Source organism: Equus asinus, chromosome 8 (assembly GCF_041296235.1).
Source record: "Equus asinus isolate D_3611 breed Donkey chromosome 8, EquAss-T2T_v2, whole genome shotgun sequence".
Taxonomy (NCBI): domain Eukaryota; kingdom Metazoa; phylum Chordata; class Mammalia; order Perissodactyla; family Equidae; genus Equus; species Equus asinus.
In genome coordinates, this window is record NC_091797.1 from 10,615,241 (window position 1) to 10,630,338 (window position 15,098).

General features: G+C 38.6%; 1 protein-coding gene across 49 annotated transcripts in view; it reads left to right on the forward strand.

Moving 5' to 3' along the window:
• DST (dystonin) overlaps positions 1-15,098 on the forward strand; it is a 438,190-nt gene that overhangs the window by 369,358 nt on the left and 53,734 nt on the right. For all 49 annotated transcript variants that reach the window (XM_070514637.1, XM_070514639.1, XM_070514651.1 and 46 more), the window contains 5 exons: positions 386-470; positions 1,680-1,921; positions 2,847-3,053; positions 13,158-13,277; positions 13,466-13,573. In XM_070514637.1, coding sequence (XP_070370738.1) covers positions 386-470; positions 1,680-1,921; positions 2,847-3,053; positions 13,158-13,277; positions 13,466-13,573 — 762 coding nt within the window. The remainder of the gene's footprint in view (positions 1-385; positions 471-1,679; positions 1,922-2,846; positions 3,054-13,157; positions 13,278-13,465; positions 13,574-15,098) is intronic.

The following is a 15,098-nucleotide window of genomic DNA, read 5'->3' on the forward strand; positions in this document are numbered from 1 at the left end:
TTAACCACTAGGCCACAGGACCAGCCCCTAATGAAGTCACTTTAAAAAAGAGTTTTAATTTATTCAATAGCTGCATTTTTCACTTTTCATTTTGTTATTTTATTACTGTAGACGAGGACCCCTAAGTAACCAGTCCTCCAGTATCCCCATATAGCCCATTTTCTGAAAGGGAGCGTGCTGTGAATTTTGGTGGATGACCACGGGACATGGGCCACAATGGCGAAAGCAGGGGTAAACATGGGAACAATAATGAGTATTTGAAAATGTGAGATGTTTACTCAGCTACATCTCCATGAAACCCAATTAAAATTCTCTAAGATTAACTAATGCTAATCCTTATTTAAATTTTTTCCTCCCCCACATAAAAATGGTACCTGTGTTTTAGATTCTGCAAGAGGACATCCTCCTCAGAAAAGAAAATGTTGATCAGGCATTGCTGAATGGTTTAGAACTCCTTAAACAGACAACAGGTGAGGCACCTTCCACATCAAATCGTCCTGCAGTCAGCAGTTTGCATTGCTTTCAAAATATTTTAGGGATGGGGGAAAACCAAAACACTTAATAATTTTGGGGCCACTCCAAGACTTCATTCTGGAGAATGCTTTAAATACCCATCAAGGGGGTTTGGGAACATGATCTCACTTTTTTCTCATGATCTCACTTGAGTTCTTAATGGAAGTTGTGTGTATTACTCATAACACACAGCACTGTGGCGCAGGAGACAGACAGAGAAGCCCACGGCGGAGTTACATTAGTTTTCCACTTGTGGAAGGCAGTTGTTCTAGATGAGCACATGGGTTGTAGACAAATTTTTTTAACTTTAAGATAGATTGCATTCAGTGACACATTGTGCCCATACCCAGGCTTCATTTCTCCATGTTTGAAATCACTAAGAAAACAGATACAAACTAACTTATTTTAGTAATTCCTTTGGCCATGGGAAAGTTTCATTGTACCCATATCCAGTTCAGGGTATGTTTGTGGTGGGGGAAAGTACCATTAATTATGAGTTAGAGGAATTCAGTGTAGTATCTAGAACCTTGAACTGGGAGCTTCCTGAACCCAGGACTCAGTTTCTCTGGGTGTCTGCGAATAAGATACAGGCAAGAGAGGATCTTCTGGAATAGTGCAGATGAGTTTGTTATTTTTAGTGTACACATACAGTAGCACACACACGCACACACATATGCCAGGCACTGTTCTAAACACTTTGCGAATATAAATTCATTGAGTTTTTATCACAGCCTTATGAGGTAGGTTCTGTTCTTATCCCGGTGTGATGATGAGGAACCAGGTGCACAGAGAGGCTGTGTCCTGTGCAGGGTGGCAGGCCATGAAGTCAGTATCTGACCCCAGCAGTTTTTAACCCAATGCTTGGAAACTGAAAGCACCCTACAGGTAGATGTCAAGGGGATGCTTTCCACATAACTGAAGGCACTGGAACTCTTTCCAGTCTTTATCTTTGCATTTTCAGAGCTGTTTAGATTTGCCAGAAATCCTGGGAAAGATTAAAACCTAGCCAAGGGCTTCTCTTGGCTCAGATCATCTTTAGAAAAATGTTTCCACCCCCCCCCCCCCCGACCCCAACAAATCCCATCAGTGCCCATTAATATCTGAAGAAACCCTCCCCCAGGCTTTTCTTTCCTTTCATGAGGTGTAACATGCCTTTGACATTTTAGGTGATGAAGTTTTAATAATTCAAGATAAATTGGAAGCCATTAAAGCAAGGTACAAAGACATTACTAAATTGAGCACGGATGTAGCCAAGACCCTGGACCAGGCCCTGCAGCTTGCACGGCGCCTGCACTCCACGCACGAGGAGCTCTGCGCCTGGCTGGACAGAGTGGAGGTGGAATTGCTTTCCTACGAAACTCAGGTCCTGAAGGGAGAAGCAGCAAGCGAAGCGCAAGTGAGGCAGAAGGTATGCTCTGATTTCTACGTTTTGGATCGACTTGTGATCTTTTAGGGAGCCTCACTCACAGAGGAATGAGATGATGATTATCTCATATCCTTGCGAATGTGCTGAAGGACGCCTTGGTGGGCGGGGACCCAACAGAAATTGGCAGCAGATCAACTGTTTAAACTTTCAGGAGCCCAGAGATGAAAACAGTGTATTATAATTTGTATCCAGAGTCTTATGGTTGAGAGTATGGTTTATTACACAAGAGGGAGAATGATGAAAACAGGAAAAAAAGGGGAAATAGCCATTGTTTCAGCGATACACGTAATTCATTAAAATAACAATATTTTTGTAAGATAGATGCATAACGTGAGGTGGCTTTTGTAATTATGTTGCAAAAGTGGTATTCCACCCTGCTAATCCTTCTCTTCAGAGATACGGGCCTCTGTTTTCATCATCCCTGAAGTGATCACATGTGGGTGAAGGGGAGTCCGTGGGAGCAGCCTGTGATGGTCCAGCAGCCAGGATGGCTTAAAGCCAGTATGTCCTCGTTTTGAGGGTCACTTCATTCTGGCTTGGACTTGCCTCTTTATTTCACTTTTCTGGTACCCCGTTACTTAGAGGTTACCAGAAAGCGAAGAATAATGCATGTTAACTTGCTTGATTTCATTTCCCAAATTTTAAACATTTGTGTTAAATTTCAAAGATAACATCTTGCCGCCTGTCCAAATGAATTGTTCTTTGGAACTTCTCAGGAAACACTTTCCTTTTTACAAAATGGCTTTCCATAACAAAGGTTTTAGGACTTAACTGAAACTAAGGGGGCCAATGCATCGCCTTATTGGCCTGCGAAGGACTTTGGCCCCAAGGACAGTTAGAGGAAAAGCCTGTTCAAACTCTTAAGCATTACCCACAGATTTGTATGTTTTCTTAATTCTGTTTTCAGGAACTGAAAAAGGAAGCTAAGAACAGAAAAGCCGTATTGGACTCCCTTAATGAAGTGAGCGGCGCCTTACTGGAGCTGGTACCATGGAGGGCGAGGGAAGGGCTTGAAAAAATGGTGGCTGAGGACAATGACCGCTACCGATTAGTAAATGACACCATCACCCAGAAGGTGGAGGAGATCGACGCCGCCCTTCTGCGGTCACAGCAGGTAGGGGCAAGTGGTCTGTTTTCCGGGCAATAAATTTTCTCCAGTTATTCCCAGAGCCTTTACCTGAACAAAGCTTTCTGTTAATAGTGTTTCCATTCATTTGTTATGCTTCAAAAATGAAAGAGGGGATTTGGAAAGAATTTGACTGCGTTACTTTGCCATCTGAGAGCCAGGGCAAGGCTAATCTGGACATTGTTAGCAGCCATCTGCCTCCTGGCTTCCCAGACGTATCCTCAGCAAGTCAGCCACTGGCAAGACCAGCCCTGCTTTCCTAACAAAATGCTTTTTGTCTGCAACTGTGCATACGTCTGATGTGAATTTTGTGCCTTAGCTAAGTCTAATCTGTACGCGAGTAAATATTTTGAGTGATCATGTAAGTCAGTATCGACTGTTCATTGACACACAGCTATGGCAAAGAGAGGCTGTGTTCTTTATAGAAAGGAAACAGTCTTGTTGGTCGTGTAGAGTTTCTTCTGAAGATGACTGAAGGGGAAAAAAATGATAGTTTCTGACCTGTCTGCGACTCATGCAGAGTTTATGGTTCCAGAGAGTTTTATGGGCACTGAGCCCTTGGCCACAGCTCCCCCAGAAAACTGTGGGCAACGAGTGGGGTCCTGGAAATAGAAGTTTATGATAGACATTCTGATTAACTTTTATTGAAATCTCTGTATTAAGTCATCAGACACAGCAAACTTTCGGTGGCAGGGTTAGTGTGGAATTGCAGTGTACTATAGAACAGAGGTTGGGGAGGCAGGTGACTAAGCTTTTACTAACATACGCCAAAAGCTAGAAACACACAGCAAGCAGATGGTGTGGGAGCATCCAAAATTAATTTTCTAAGGTTGCCGTAAAAGTGTAATTTATACAGTTCTAAGCATAACGCTCCACTCCTCGTTTCAGGGTTGTCCTTCAGAATCACAAAAGCCGATGAAACACAATGATAGCAAAAAGCCTGCCTAAGAAACTTTTGCGAGGGAGGGCATTCATGCCCGAGGAATGTGTTTACATGACTCTGATAGCAAAGTTTGGAGGAATTTGTATTCCTCATTATTATAGGAAAATAAGTACTTTTTTTGGGGTGAAGTTTGTTCAACTATATGAAAATACTGAATTTTTTTCACCAAGGTTTATTTCAGCATTTCAGAACTGGCACTGAAGACTTCTCTAAATAGCAAGACAAATATTCTGTACTCTTGGGAGTAAGATTTTTCTTGAGAAGTTGACTCTGGTTGGTTAGTTCAATGGAGTAGGACAGTAATAAGGTCAGGGTGACAGGTTAGCTTGCATTCTTTAGTAAACTCTGACCTGTGCCAAGATCATTTACTGTAGCTCAGTTCTACTGAAGGTTTTGCAGATGTTTTCCAAAGTTAAAAAAAGAAAAAAGTAACCAGATCAGTATATATCTTCTAGAACCCAAAACATATCTCCTTTAGGAAAATAACAATTATTGTGGGGTTTTTTTTCCTGATACAATCATTCCTTATAGAAAATTTCAAGATTTTCTGAAAGAAGATAGAAAAACTCTTGGAAGAAAGAATGAGTAAACAACGTGGTCTGTATCCTTCCAGCCTTCCTTTTGAGAGTGAGAGAGAGAGAGAGAATGCATGTAGTAAAAGTATCTTACTACCAGGAGGTCATACAGCTGATATTAGTGCCGTTAATATCTTCTGCTTGTTCATGTGGATTTATTCTGTATTTAGATCTGCATTCCTTTGAAATGCCTGCAAGTCTGTCTGATGAAATACTTCTAGTAATAAAGAAAACCAATAAAATGTACTTAAGCCATCAAAAAGAAAAGAAATAGCTCCAGGAAGGCTAAACAGACACACAATTTAGAGCTGGGAGGAACATGTGCGGTGTGTGGTGAGGTGACTTGCCTGTGGTCCCCCAGCTAGGACATGGTGGAGTTGCAACCAGAATTTAATCCAATCCCATTCTATCTCATGGCCGTGCCTCCTCATACATTATGTAGAGAGGAAAACTACTACGAGGTGATTTATTTTTTTTCTAACCTCTTTCAATAATTTGAAGGAAGGTGCCGTTACTGCAGTAAAATAGATGTAATGCGAGGATTTCCAACTATAAGGGCTATGAGACACGAGAACGCAACACTGAAAGGGTCATGAAATAACACTCTAGGCAAGTTGAAGAACAAATTGTGCCTGTCTCTCTGATTTGACAGAGATTTAGTTTTGCACTCAAAACAATAGTTTCTAAACTCATAATTTCTAAGTTTATGAAGTGCTAATACTTATATATCATTGATATTATTTTATAACTTTGCCCACTTAGAGGTGTTTGGAATCAGGGCCAGAGTATAGTTTGATACTAAAATACTCATTTTCTGTTCACCCAATAATAACACATCCATGAAATATAAAAAGAATGATGCAAAAAAAAAAAAAAATCTTTGGACCTAGATGTTAGCCACATATTTTATACTGTTTTTTGTTGTAAAAACAAATCATCTACCACTCTGTGTCTTTTCTCCATCTGAGACTTACACATGATCTAGTCACAGTCCATCGTTTTACACATACCTTCAGTCACAACAATTTGTTTTATTGACAGCTGCTTCTTCCCAGATCCCTAACCCCAACATACCCATACCTTCAAGTGAGGGGGTGAGGCTGTGTGCCTTGAACGTGACTTGGTAATTTTTAAACTTATAGATTTAATGCTTTGTCCCTGAATAACCTGGCTAAATTAAACTAGATTTTAAATAACTGAATGTTCAGTTTTCCAAACAAATTTCTCTTAAGATGTTTTGTCTTTTGCCCAGCATTAAGGTTGTTTATATGCAAATCTACCTCCTTTATAATGTTGTCACCTGGTTTTTGGAATTCACAAATGCATGGGACTTTGTGGACAGTCAGGCCACTATCACAGAGTGCTGGCTTCCAAACGTCGACATGAAGGGTGTCCAGGAAAATATGGAAAAAAAATAAAAGTTTGAAGAGAGAAGGGAAGGGAGTATACAGATATGTTCTAATTAGCATGTACTTTGTAACCGCCCTGTATAAATTTGTTTTTAAAACAGTCCTGATTTAACATGGTTAGATTTTTCCTGTTAATCCTATATCACAATAACAGTTTTGAAAAGATGTGCCATTGAAATTTGAAATTGTAGAGCCGAGGGCCCTCTGTAAATTTGACTGATGTTTATTATTTGGAAAATAATTGAATAGCCTCAATGATGAGCAAATGAGTGAGGCCTACGTGCACTCAGTGCTGCCAGTCAAAAGCCCCTAAATCTGATTTTACACATTTGAAGAGGATATTCTTTTTTGAAAGAATTGGGCCCATTCATTACTTTTAGGAAAAATCTGAGTGGAAGCAAGGCAGCTTAGTGTAAATAGTGGTGACGAGTTTTATTAAAAAACAAAACAGCTGCCTCCTTCCCACAATACATGCCATTATCTGAGTTAGAAACTGTACATAGTTTCGCATGTTAAACCCCTACACAAAGTAACAGATCTTTGTTGCTTTTTTTCTCTAATTGCAATTGGATCCAAAAGGGCAATGTGGAAGGGGAGAGGCACTTTTGCTTGAAAGATGTACAGACTTGTAGCCTGAACTCAGACCGCTGTAATTGTTTAAACCTGAGAGAAGTTCACTGTCCTTGGCCTCTTATAAATGTAGTTGTCAGAGGTTGCTAGAACGCGTGTGCCTCACTGGGTCTGGGAATCGCAGGCACTCTTGGCAGTTCTGGTGGTTTGGGTTATTTTAGCCGGCCGTAATAACCCCAGTGAGAAGGCACAGGGGTTGGTGATTTGGGTGCATTTAATGTAAACAGCTCATTGGGTCATTGGGAATCAGCTTTGGAGAAAAATAACACCTGTTTGTTTCTTTGAAAGAACTAGAAGGAAACCTCCCCCAGGGAAGTGCGATTTGTGCAGACCCTCCAGGTGTTGGGGGTGGGAAAATACCATAACTCGAAGCAAAATGGAAGGAAATGCTAATCAAAAGAAAGTGATAAGATCCCGCCAGGGGAAGGGAGTAGAAGGATGTCCTTGAGATTAAGGTTCTTATCACTCTGTCTTTCTTCAACCTTTCCACTCAAGAGAAACTTTCTAGATAAGTACAAAAGCAATTTGTCAGAGATCGGAGAAGTGTTTAAGTAGTAAGTTAAAACCGACCACTTACTGACTGTTGTGGTATTCGAGCCATTTTTGGTGAAATCACGTGAATATTTTGAGCTCATGAAGCCCAAACTATGTACAAACACAAGTGACACAACTTGGCAACTAGGGCTCGGACCACCTTGGTTCGAATCTCAGATCCAACATTTACTAGCTGAGTAATCGCTGGTAAATCAGTTAACTTCTCTCTGCCTCACTTTTCTCAGCTGTAAATGGAGCTAATGGTAAAACCCACATTATACAGTTGTCAAGATGAAAAGGGATATTGCACGTTAAGCACTTAGAGCAGTGTGTTCAATAGAATGCTAGCTGTTATTGTTTTAGAGAGTGTTTTTCAGGAATATTTAGAGCTAGCCAATTAAAATATCTTTTACTAACTTGTAGGAAATTTCTGAAATGCTAGGTCAACTATGATAGGAGTTATGGTAGCTCAGGTTGATGGTTAGACCCCACTGATGATACCTATTAAGATGTTTCCCAGAATGCAGTTTTGGATGCTAAGATTATCTACAATTTATCTGCAGTCAGTTTTTCCTACTTGTATGAGTAGTAAGCAAATTTATTAAAATTTGGTCTAGTAAATTTACTCTCCACGTTGCTCATGTGTGAAATGTGGTTGTTATGGCCCATTAGAGATACACATGTTAAATAGTCATTTGAAAGAGTTACAGACCTAAGTAAAATGCCTTGCTTTGCTGTAAATTGCTTACTGTAGACACTGTGACTATTCCGTTTGTTGGTGAACAATAAATATTTGCTAATTTAATAAAAAAATTTCTTAAAGGACAGAAGGGAAGTTTCTGCTTGAAGTCTTGTTTTCTTTTAGCAGAGCAAATATTTGCCTTGGTTAAAGAAACAATGTTTGAGTTTCAGCTTTCCATTTTGGCAACTTAGATGGTATCATCATGCTGTTTTTCATTGGGTACTTTTTTTTTTTAGAGAGAGAGAGAGGCGTAGTATTAAACTAGTATTAACACTAACAGACTGGCTTTCTTTATTAGGCCGGTCATATAAATACTAAAAATAGCCTGAACACAAACAAGAGGGATGGTGCATCACTTTATTTTTTCAAGGAGCAATAGAAGAAAGAAGTCGTCGCTATTAAATTTTATTCCAATATCTTGCAGCATTTACACTCAGGTAGAAAGGGCTGGACTGTTTTTCTGTTTTGTACTCTTTAAGTGAATCATAGGAATCATGTAATAAAGGTTCGTTGTATATATACAGCTTGAAAGCTAATATCCGTGCATAGAAGACTTTTCCACTTGCTTTTCATGAAGGTTTCTTTTTCCACATCTGAAGCTGCTGAATTAGTGGATGAAATGTTTTTTTCTTTTTCATGTTGATCAATAATTGCAAATGAGTAGTTCCATTTGAAACTAAGTGACTCAAAAATTATTGAACCAGATCAAGATAGAATTTTTCACATGGTTTACCAGGATTCCCTCTGTAGTACACATTGTTCTGATTTGTCCCAAATAGCAGAAAAACTAGTGAATAGGTGAATAAAACATTTATTAACACTACTATGTGCAAACCATGACCCTCTTTGATAAGGTTTTTGAAAAGTGTGCCTTCACTTAAAAATAATGTTATGGGAAGGGCTGGCCCCGTGGCCGAGTGGTTAGGTTCGTGCGCTCCGCTGCAGGCGGCCCAGTGTTTCGTTGGTTCGAATCCTGGGTACGGACATGGCACTGCTCATCAAACCATGCTGAGGCAGCGTCCCACATGCCACAGCTAGAAGGACCCACAACGAAGAATATACAACTATGTATATGGGGGGCTTTGGGGAGAAAAAGGAAAAATAAAATCTTAAAATAAAAAAAAAAATTATCAAAACGTGTTTACTTGATGATTTCTCCTTTAAAAAAAAAAATAATGTTATGGGAAATAGAGGAAAAATAAGTCGTTCTGCTGGATGTGCACACAGTCCTTTTAGAAGTACTGCCCTCGTAAGGGAGCTCACCAACTCTGACGGCTGAAGCTCTGAATTTCTATCTGGAACAGCTTTAGCATGTCACTGATCCTCTTAAATGTGTGACAGTCGAAGGAGAGCCCAGGGTGACGAATGTGTTCTAGTCAGCACGTATGATTCTGTGACTGCCTGGTCGTCTTAAAGCAGCCTGACTTCCCATTGTTTTTTGGTGATGTTGGTGTATATTCAGCTTTTGTTCTGGTGGCCCTTCTAGAGATTGTTAGGCCAAGGTCTGTTAAGCCGTATCTTCCCTTTGATATCCTTATGCAATTGATTTTTTAAAGATAAAGGTAAGATTATTATTTTAATCCCTATTTATTTCTGATTTGGGCCCATTATTTAGATGATTATCTAATTTCTTTTTTCTGTCTAAACTCTTGACTAAAAGAAATTGAGCTGCAAATGGTTTCAATATTTGTTTATTCATTCATCATTTGGTAAAAGTAAAAGCAAGTGGGTTCATGATATTTTTGATGATTATTTTTCATGATAATTTAATAATAGGTATTTTTCACTTTTATAATTTATTATTTTTTATTTGTGAGATTGAGACCGTAACAATACTTTTAATCAGTGCTGTTAATGTTTGTGCCAGATTACTGCTGGCAGGTTATTTCCTTATAATTAAGGAAAGTCCACCAATAAGTTTGACAAATCTTATTAAAAAATAAATTATATACCATGGTGACTAGGGTACAGCAAAACTCTGCTTGTGGGAATATAATTAGTACATCCTATGTGAAGGACAGCTGGCGTATAAATCTAAAAGAGAGAATACAAACAGGAACTTACAGATGAGTGGTTACCCACACAGAGTTGTTGTTTAATTAACTTGGTTTAAGACAATTGTAGATTCACATGTAATCGGAAGAAATAATAGAGATCCCACTGTATCCTTTACCCAGATTCCCCAGTGGTAACATCTTGTAAAATGATACAGTCATGCATTGCTTAACGATGGGGACACATTCTGAGAAATGCGTCCTTAGGTGATTTTGTCGCTGTGCAAACATCATAGAGTGCACTTACACAAACCTGGATGGTATAGCCTACTACACTCCTAGGCTATATGGTACTAATCTTATAGGATCACCGTTGTATATGCAGTTCCTTGTTGACCAAAGCATCGTTATGTGGCGCATGACCATAGTACAGTATGACAAGCAGGATGCTGACATTGATGCAGTCCAGATACAGAACATTTCCATCACCACCAGGATCCCTCATGTTGCCCTTTGATAGCCATGTCTATTCCCTCCCACCTCTATTCTCTCCTTATCTTCTGGCAACCACAAATCTGGTCTCCATTTCTATAATTTTCTGGTTCCCATTTCAAGAGTGATTGAGTACTTTTCAGCCACAACCTCTTTCTCTTCCGCTTCTGGGACTCCACTCACGCGAATATTAGATCTTTTATTATAGTTCCACAGGCCCCTGAGGCTCTTTGATATTTTTTTTCAGTCTATTTTCTATTATTTATATTGGGCAATTTGTGTTGTTCTGTCTTCTACTTCACTGATTCTTTCCTCTGTCCATTTCATTGATCTCTCTCCCACTGAACTTTTTATTTGTTATTATAGTTTTAAGTTCTAAAGTTTCCATTTGGTTCTTCTTTATATATTCTGTTTCTTTGCTGAGACTTTCTGATTTGTTGCTGAGGGCACCTAATTTTTCATTTGTTTCAACTGTGTTTGAAATTGCTCCTTGAAGCCTTTTTATCACGGCTGATTTAAAATCTTTGTCAGATAATTCTAACATCTCTGTTATTTAGGTATTGATGTCTGTTGATTATCTTTAGTTCAGTTTGAGATCTTCTTGGTTCTGGGTGTTATGTTCTGGGTCTTGGGTCTTAAACTTTCCGTTTTAACTGGATTTCTCTGCCAACACTCTGGCAGAAGAAGCGGGGGTGCTACGAGGTGGAAGTAAAGGTCTTGGTTCCCCATTCAACCTCTCATGACACCTAAGGGGAGTGGTCCTCATTTCTGCTGGATGGGAGTGGAAGTTCCAGATCTCCAGGTGGTCTTTACTGGCACCACAGTGAAGGTGGCCACGTTCCCACTGAGCGGTGGTGAATATCCTGACTCTCCTCTAGGCCTTCTCTGACACCACCCCTCAGGAGAGGAGGAAGGGTGGCCTCTCCACATGGTCTCCACTGACACTGTGAGCAGGGGCTTTAGTGTTGGCCAGTGGGAGTGAAAGTTCTCGCTCCCTGCTTGACCTCTCTGATGTCACCCTAGGAGGGTGTTGGCGCCTTTTATAGTCTCATGAGGGTGGAAATCTAGGCTCCCCATTTGGCCTTTCTTGGCATGGGTGGGACCACAGCTTTTTTCTGTGGTGTTTAGTTAGAGTAGAGCTGTTATTGTCTAAAAGTTTTCCATCTTGCCAAGCTGCCCTTTTCCTGGTCCTTTGGTAGAGAACTGGCTTTTCTTGGGGCTTTGTGCCTGTTGGTGTTTCTGGGTAACTAGTTCTCCAGTATCCAGTTAAGCTTATGTGAGACACGACGAAAACCCAGGGAACTCACCACTGTGTTGTTCCTTGGGTCCCAGGGCCCACAGCAGTTCCTTCCTCTCTCCTTTCAAGTCTTCTTATGTATGTTTTATATACAATGCCCAGGGTTTTTAGGTGTACTTACAAGGAACAGAGAAAAGTACATTATTCTGTCTTCCCATGAGTCTGTGTAGTGTTGCAGGAATGCATAAATTATTTTCCAATCTAGTTTCTTATCTCCACCCTTCTCTCCCCTCACCCAGTTATTCCCCTACCCCCATCTAGATCTCTAGATTCTCTTGAAAACTTAGAAGTTTTGGCAGTACAAGACTTGAATACTCACAATGTCCATTCCCCATTAAATCTTCCAACTGAGGTCATTGTTAGTTACCATTTATCATTGGTGCTCGTGGTGTCACTTGCCAGCTTTACTCATTTATGATAACTGCTTGGCTCTGGAAGGCATTCGGGTTTATGTGATGCGAAATATTGAACATGTGCCTGCTCTTTCACTTGGTAGTCAACTTCTAGGACTCTACCCTAAGGAACTAATTAGAGATGCCAACAGATTTATACACAAGAATATTCATTACAGGATTGTTCATATAATAGCAAAAAATGCAGAGAGTCTAGATGAAAATATCCAGGTATGCTAGAATACAATGATGTTATTTAAAAAGCACATTTGAAAGAATATGACAGGGTAAACATTCATAATAAATGAAAAAGCAGGATGTGAAAATGTTTATACAGTATTATCCCAGACCTTTATAAATCTTTCTCAGCTTCTGGAAGAAAATTCACTAAAATACCAATAGTATTAACTCCAGGTTTTAATTTTCTTCTGTATATTTTTCTGCACTTTATGAATTTCTACCATGAATTACTCTTATGGTCAAGAAAATAAAATCTCAACATATTTATGAATGCTCTTGAAATTGTTTTCTGCTATTATAGAATGAGATGTAAAAAATTATATGTGAGTCATTTGGGGTATTCTCTGCATACGTGGAGACATATTTTATACATACACTTATAAACACATAGTAAAATAAATGGAATATTTCATTCTTTTTCCTAGGAATTGTGTGCTTTGATATCAGAATGCTACTTGCATATCATAAGAGTTAAACAGATGGAGGAAATGATTGAAAGATGGTATCCAGCTACTGGGTTTATAGCTGTTCAATTTGGATAGTACTCCTAAGGAGAAAATTCTTAGAACTACCAAAAAGAAGGCAACAGTGTTAGCTGTCTTCAAATCATTAATGCTGTCTTATGGATTTAACATGTTTTAACAGCTTGTGTTTAATTACTCTGTGGGAAGTTCTCCTTTTTTTATAACTTTAGTCATTATCATGAATGATTTCAGGATGCTATGAAGAGATAAGCTCAGATTTTCCACTTGTGTAATAAGGATATTTAAAAGAAACCTAGATAGGTGTTTTTCTGGCACCAGTTACAGGAACTTGCTGACCTAATTATTTATCTTTTGTTTAGTTTGACCAAGCGGCTGATGCTGAGTTATCCTGGATTACTGAAACAGAAAAGAAATTGATGTCTCTGGGTGACATCAGGCTTGAGCAAGACCAGACCTCTGCTCAGCTGCAGGTTCAAAAGGTGAAGAAGTACATTTCCAGTTGCATCTAAATGATTTGCTGTGTGCTCCAAGTCTGGAAATGTGCTCGCATGATGTACTTTGCAAGACCCCTCTCGTGTAACTTGGTATTTTTAGCTACTTTGCCTAATTGTTTTCCTTTTAGTCACACACTCTCTCCTTTTTTAATCTTTATTTTGGTAAATCACAGACGTTCACCATGGAGATTTTGAGACACAAAGATATTATTGATGAACTTGTTAAATCTGGACATAAAATCATGACCACATGCAGTGAAGAGGAAAAGCAATCAATGAAGGTATCATCTTGTCTGTGTGACTGGTAGTGAGACCCTTAAATAAATGCCATGTGTTGAGCTTTCAGTCCTAGGAAAGCACTTTTCCTTTATCCACAGCTGCCATTTAAACAGCTAAGCCATTTGTCTTAAATAAGGCATTTTTCAAGCTTACAGAATAACAGAGAAAAAAAATTCCTTAAGGGAATCGCCCTGGGGACAATGTTTCCTAGTAGACAGAAAAGCTATTAAGGTTTGAGTCCTTGACTAACTGGCACATATTAAGCATTCAATTAATGTTAGCTGCATTATTGCCATTATTTTCAGTATGAATTGTTATTATGTATGTCAACTGTTGTTTATATGCTTCAGGAACATTGGGGCCTCTTGAACTGAAACAAAGACCAAAATATGTGGTTCTCACTAATACTGAAATCCATTCTGTATGAAGTAAGCTGTATAGCAAAAAAATGAGCTGAGTAATTAAGGAAGCCTCCAGTTTATGTAGTTTTAATGATCCTTTAAATTGTTAGAAAACCAGCCACAGTAAAAATGTTTAGTTCAATTCATATTCAGACATCTGAGCAGCCTAAAGAAATTAATATATATTAATGCTTCTGGTAGGAAAACATCCCCATGGCAAAAAAAATTATATGAATGTGTCTGCCTAAGATCCCATTTTAAAGAGTATATACTGCTTTTAAGGTATACCATAGACAAAGTAATTGAGTGTACACTATATCTTGATACTTTCTCTATTGTTTATGCTCTACAATGGCAATTTACTTGTTTGTAATTTAATCTTTTGTTTATTATTTTTGCAAAGATTCTGACATGAAAAATACAGATCATCATGAAATACTGTGTGTCATTCTGTAGTTTCTTAGATTACTATTGTGCTTTATCTTCTGCTGTTAGTTTGTGATGTGAATTTATAGCATAATCTAGATCACTATGACCACCCCATAAAATCAGTGACAGCATAATATTCTACTTTGATTCTAATATATATATAATTAATTTTATTGACTTGCACTTCCTCTTACAATTTTATTAGCAAAATGTAGTCTCTATTTTTTTTGAGAAAGCATTGTACATGTTTCTAGACTTATGTGAGACTTGTTTTCTAACCTAGAAGACGTTATAAGAATGGCTGGAGAATTTTGCTTATTATTTTTGGAGAGCTCAGTGTCTTTCTCATAAAAACTTGAGGCCTTGCTTATTTATTTATATTTTGGTGTTTGTCACCTAATATTTTTTTTGGAGATGTTCTGATGTCATTAAATTCCATGATTTTTGATGACTGCATAGAATTCTGTTGTATGAATATATCATATTTTATTGGCCTGATCTCCAGTTGTTGTACTTTTAAGACGTTTCCACATTTTTACTATTTTTTACAATTATATCAATTTTTTTATTGTGATAAGAACACTTAACATTAGCATACAGTAGAATCTTATTCAGCCTTTAAAAGGAAGGAAATCCTGCCATACGCAACAACATGGATAAACATGGAGGCTTTTTCTTTAATCTAAAATGAGCTTTT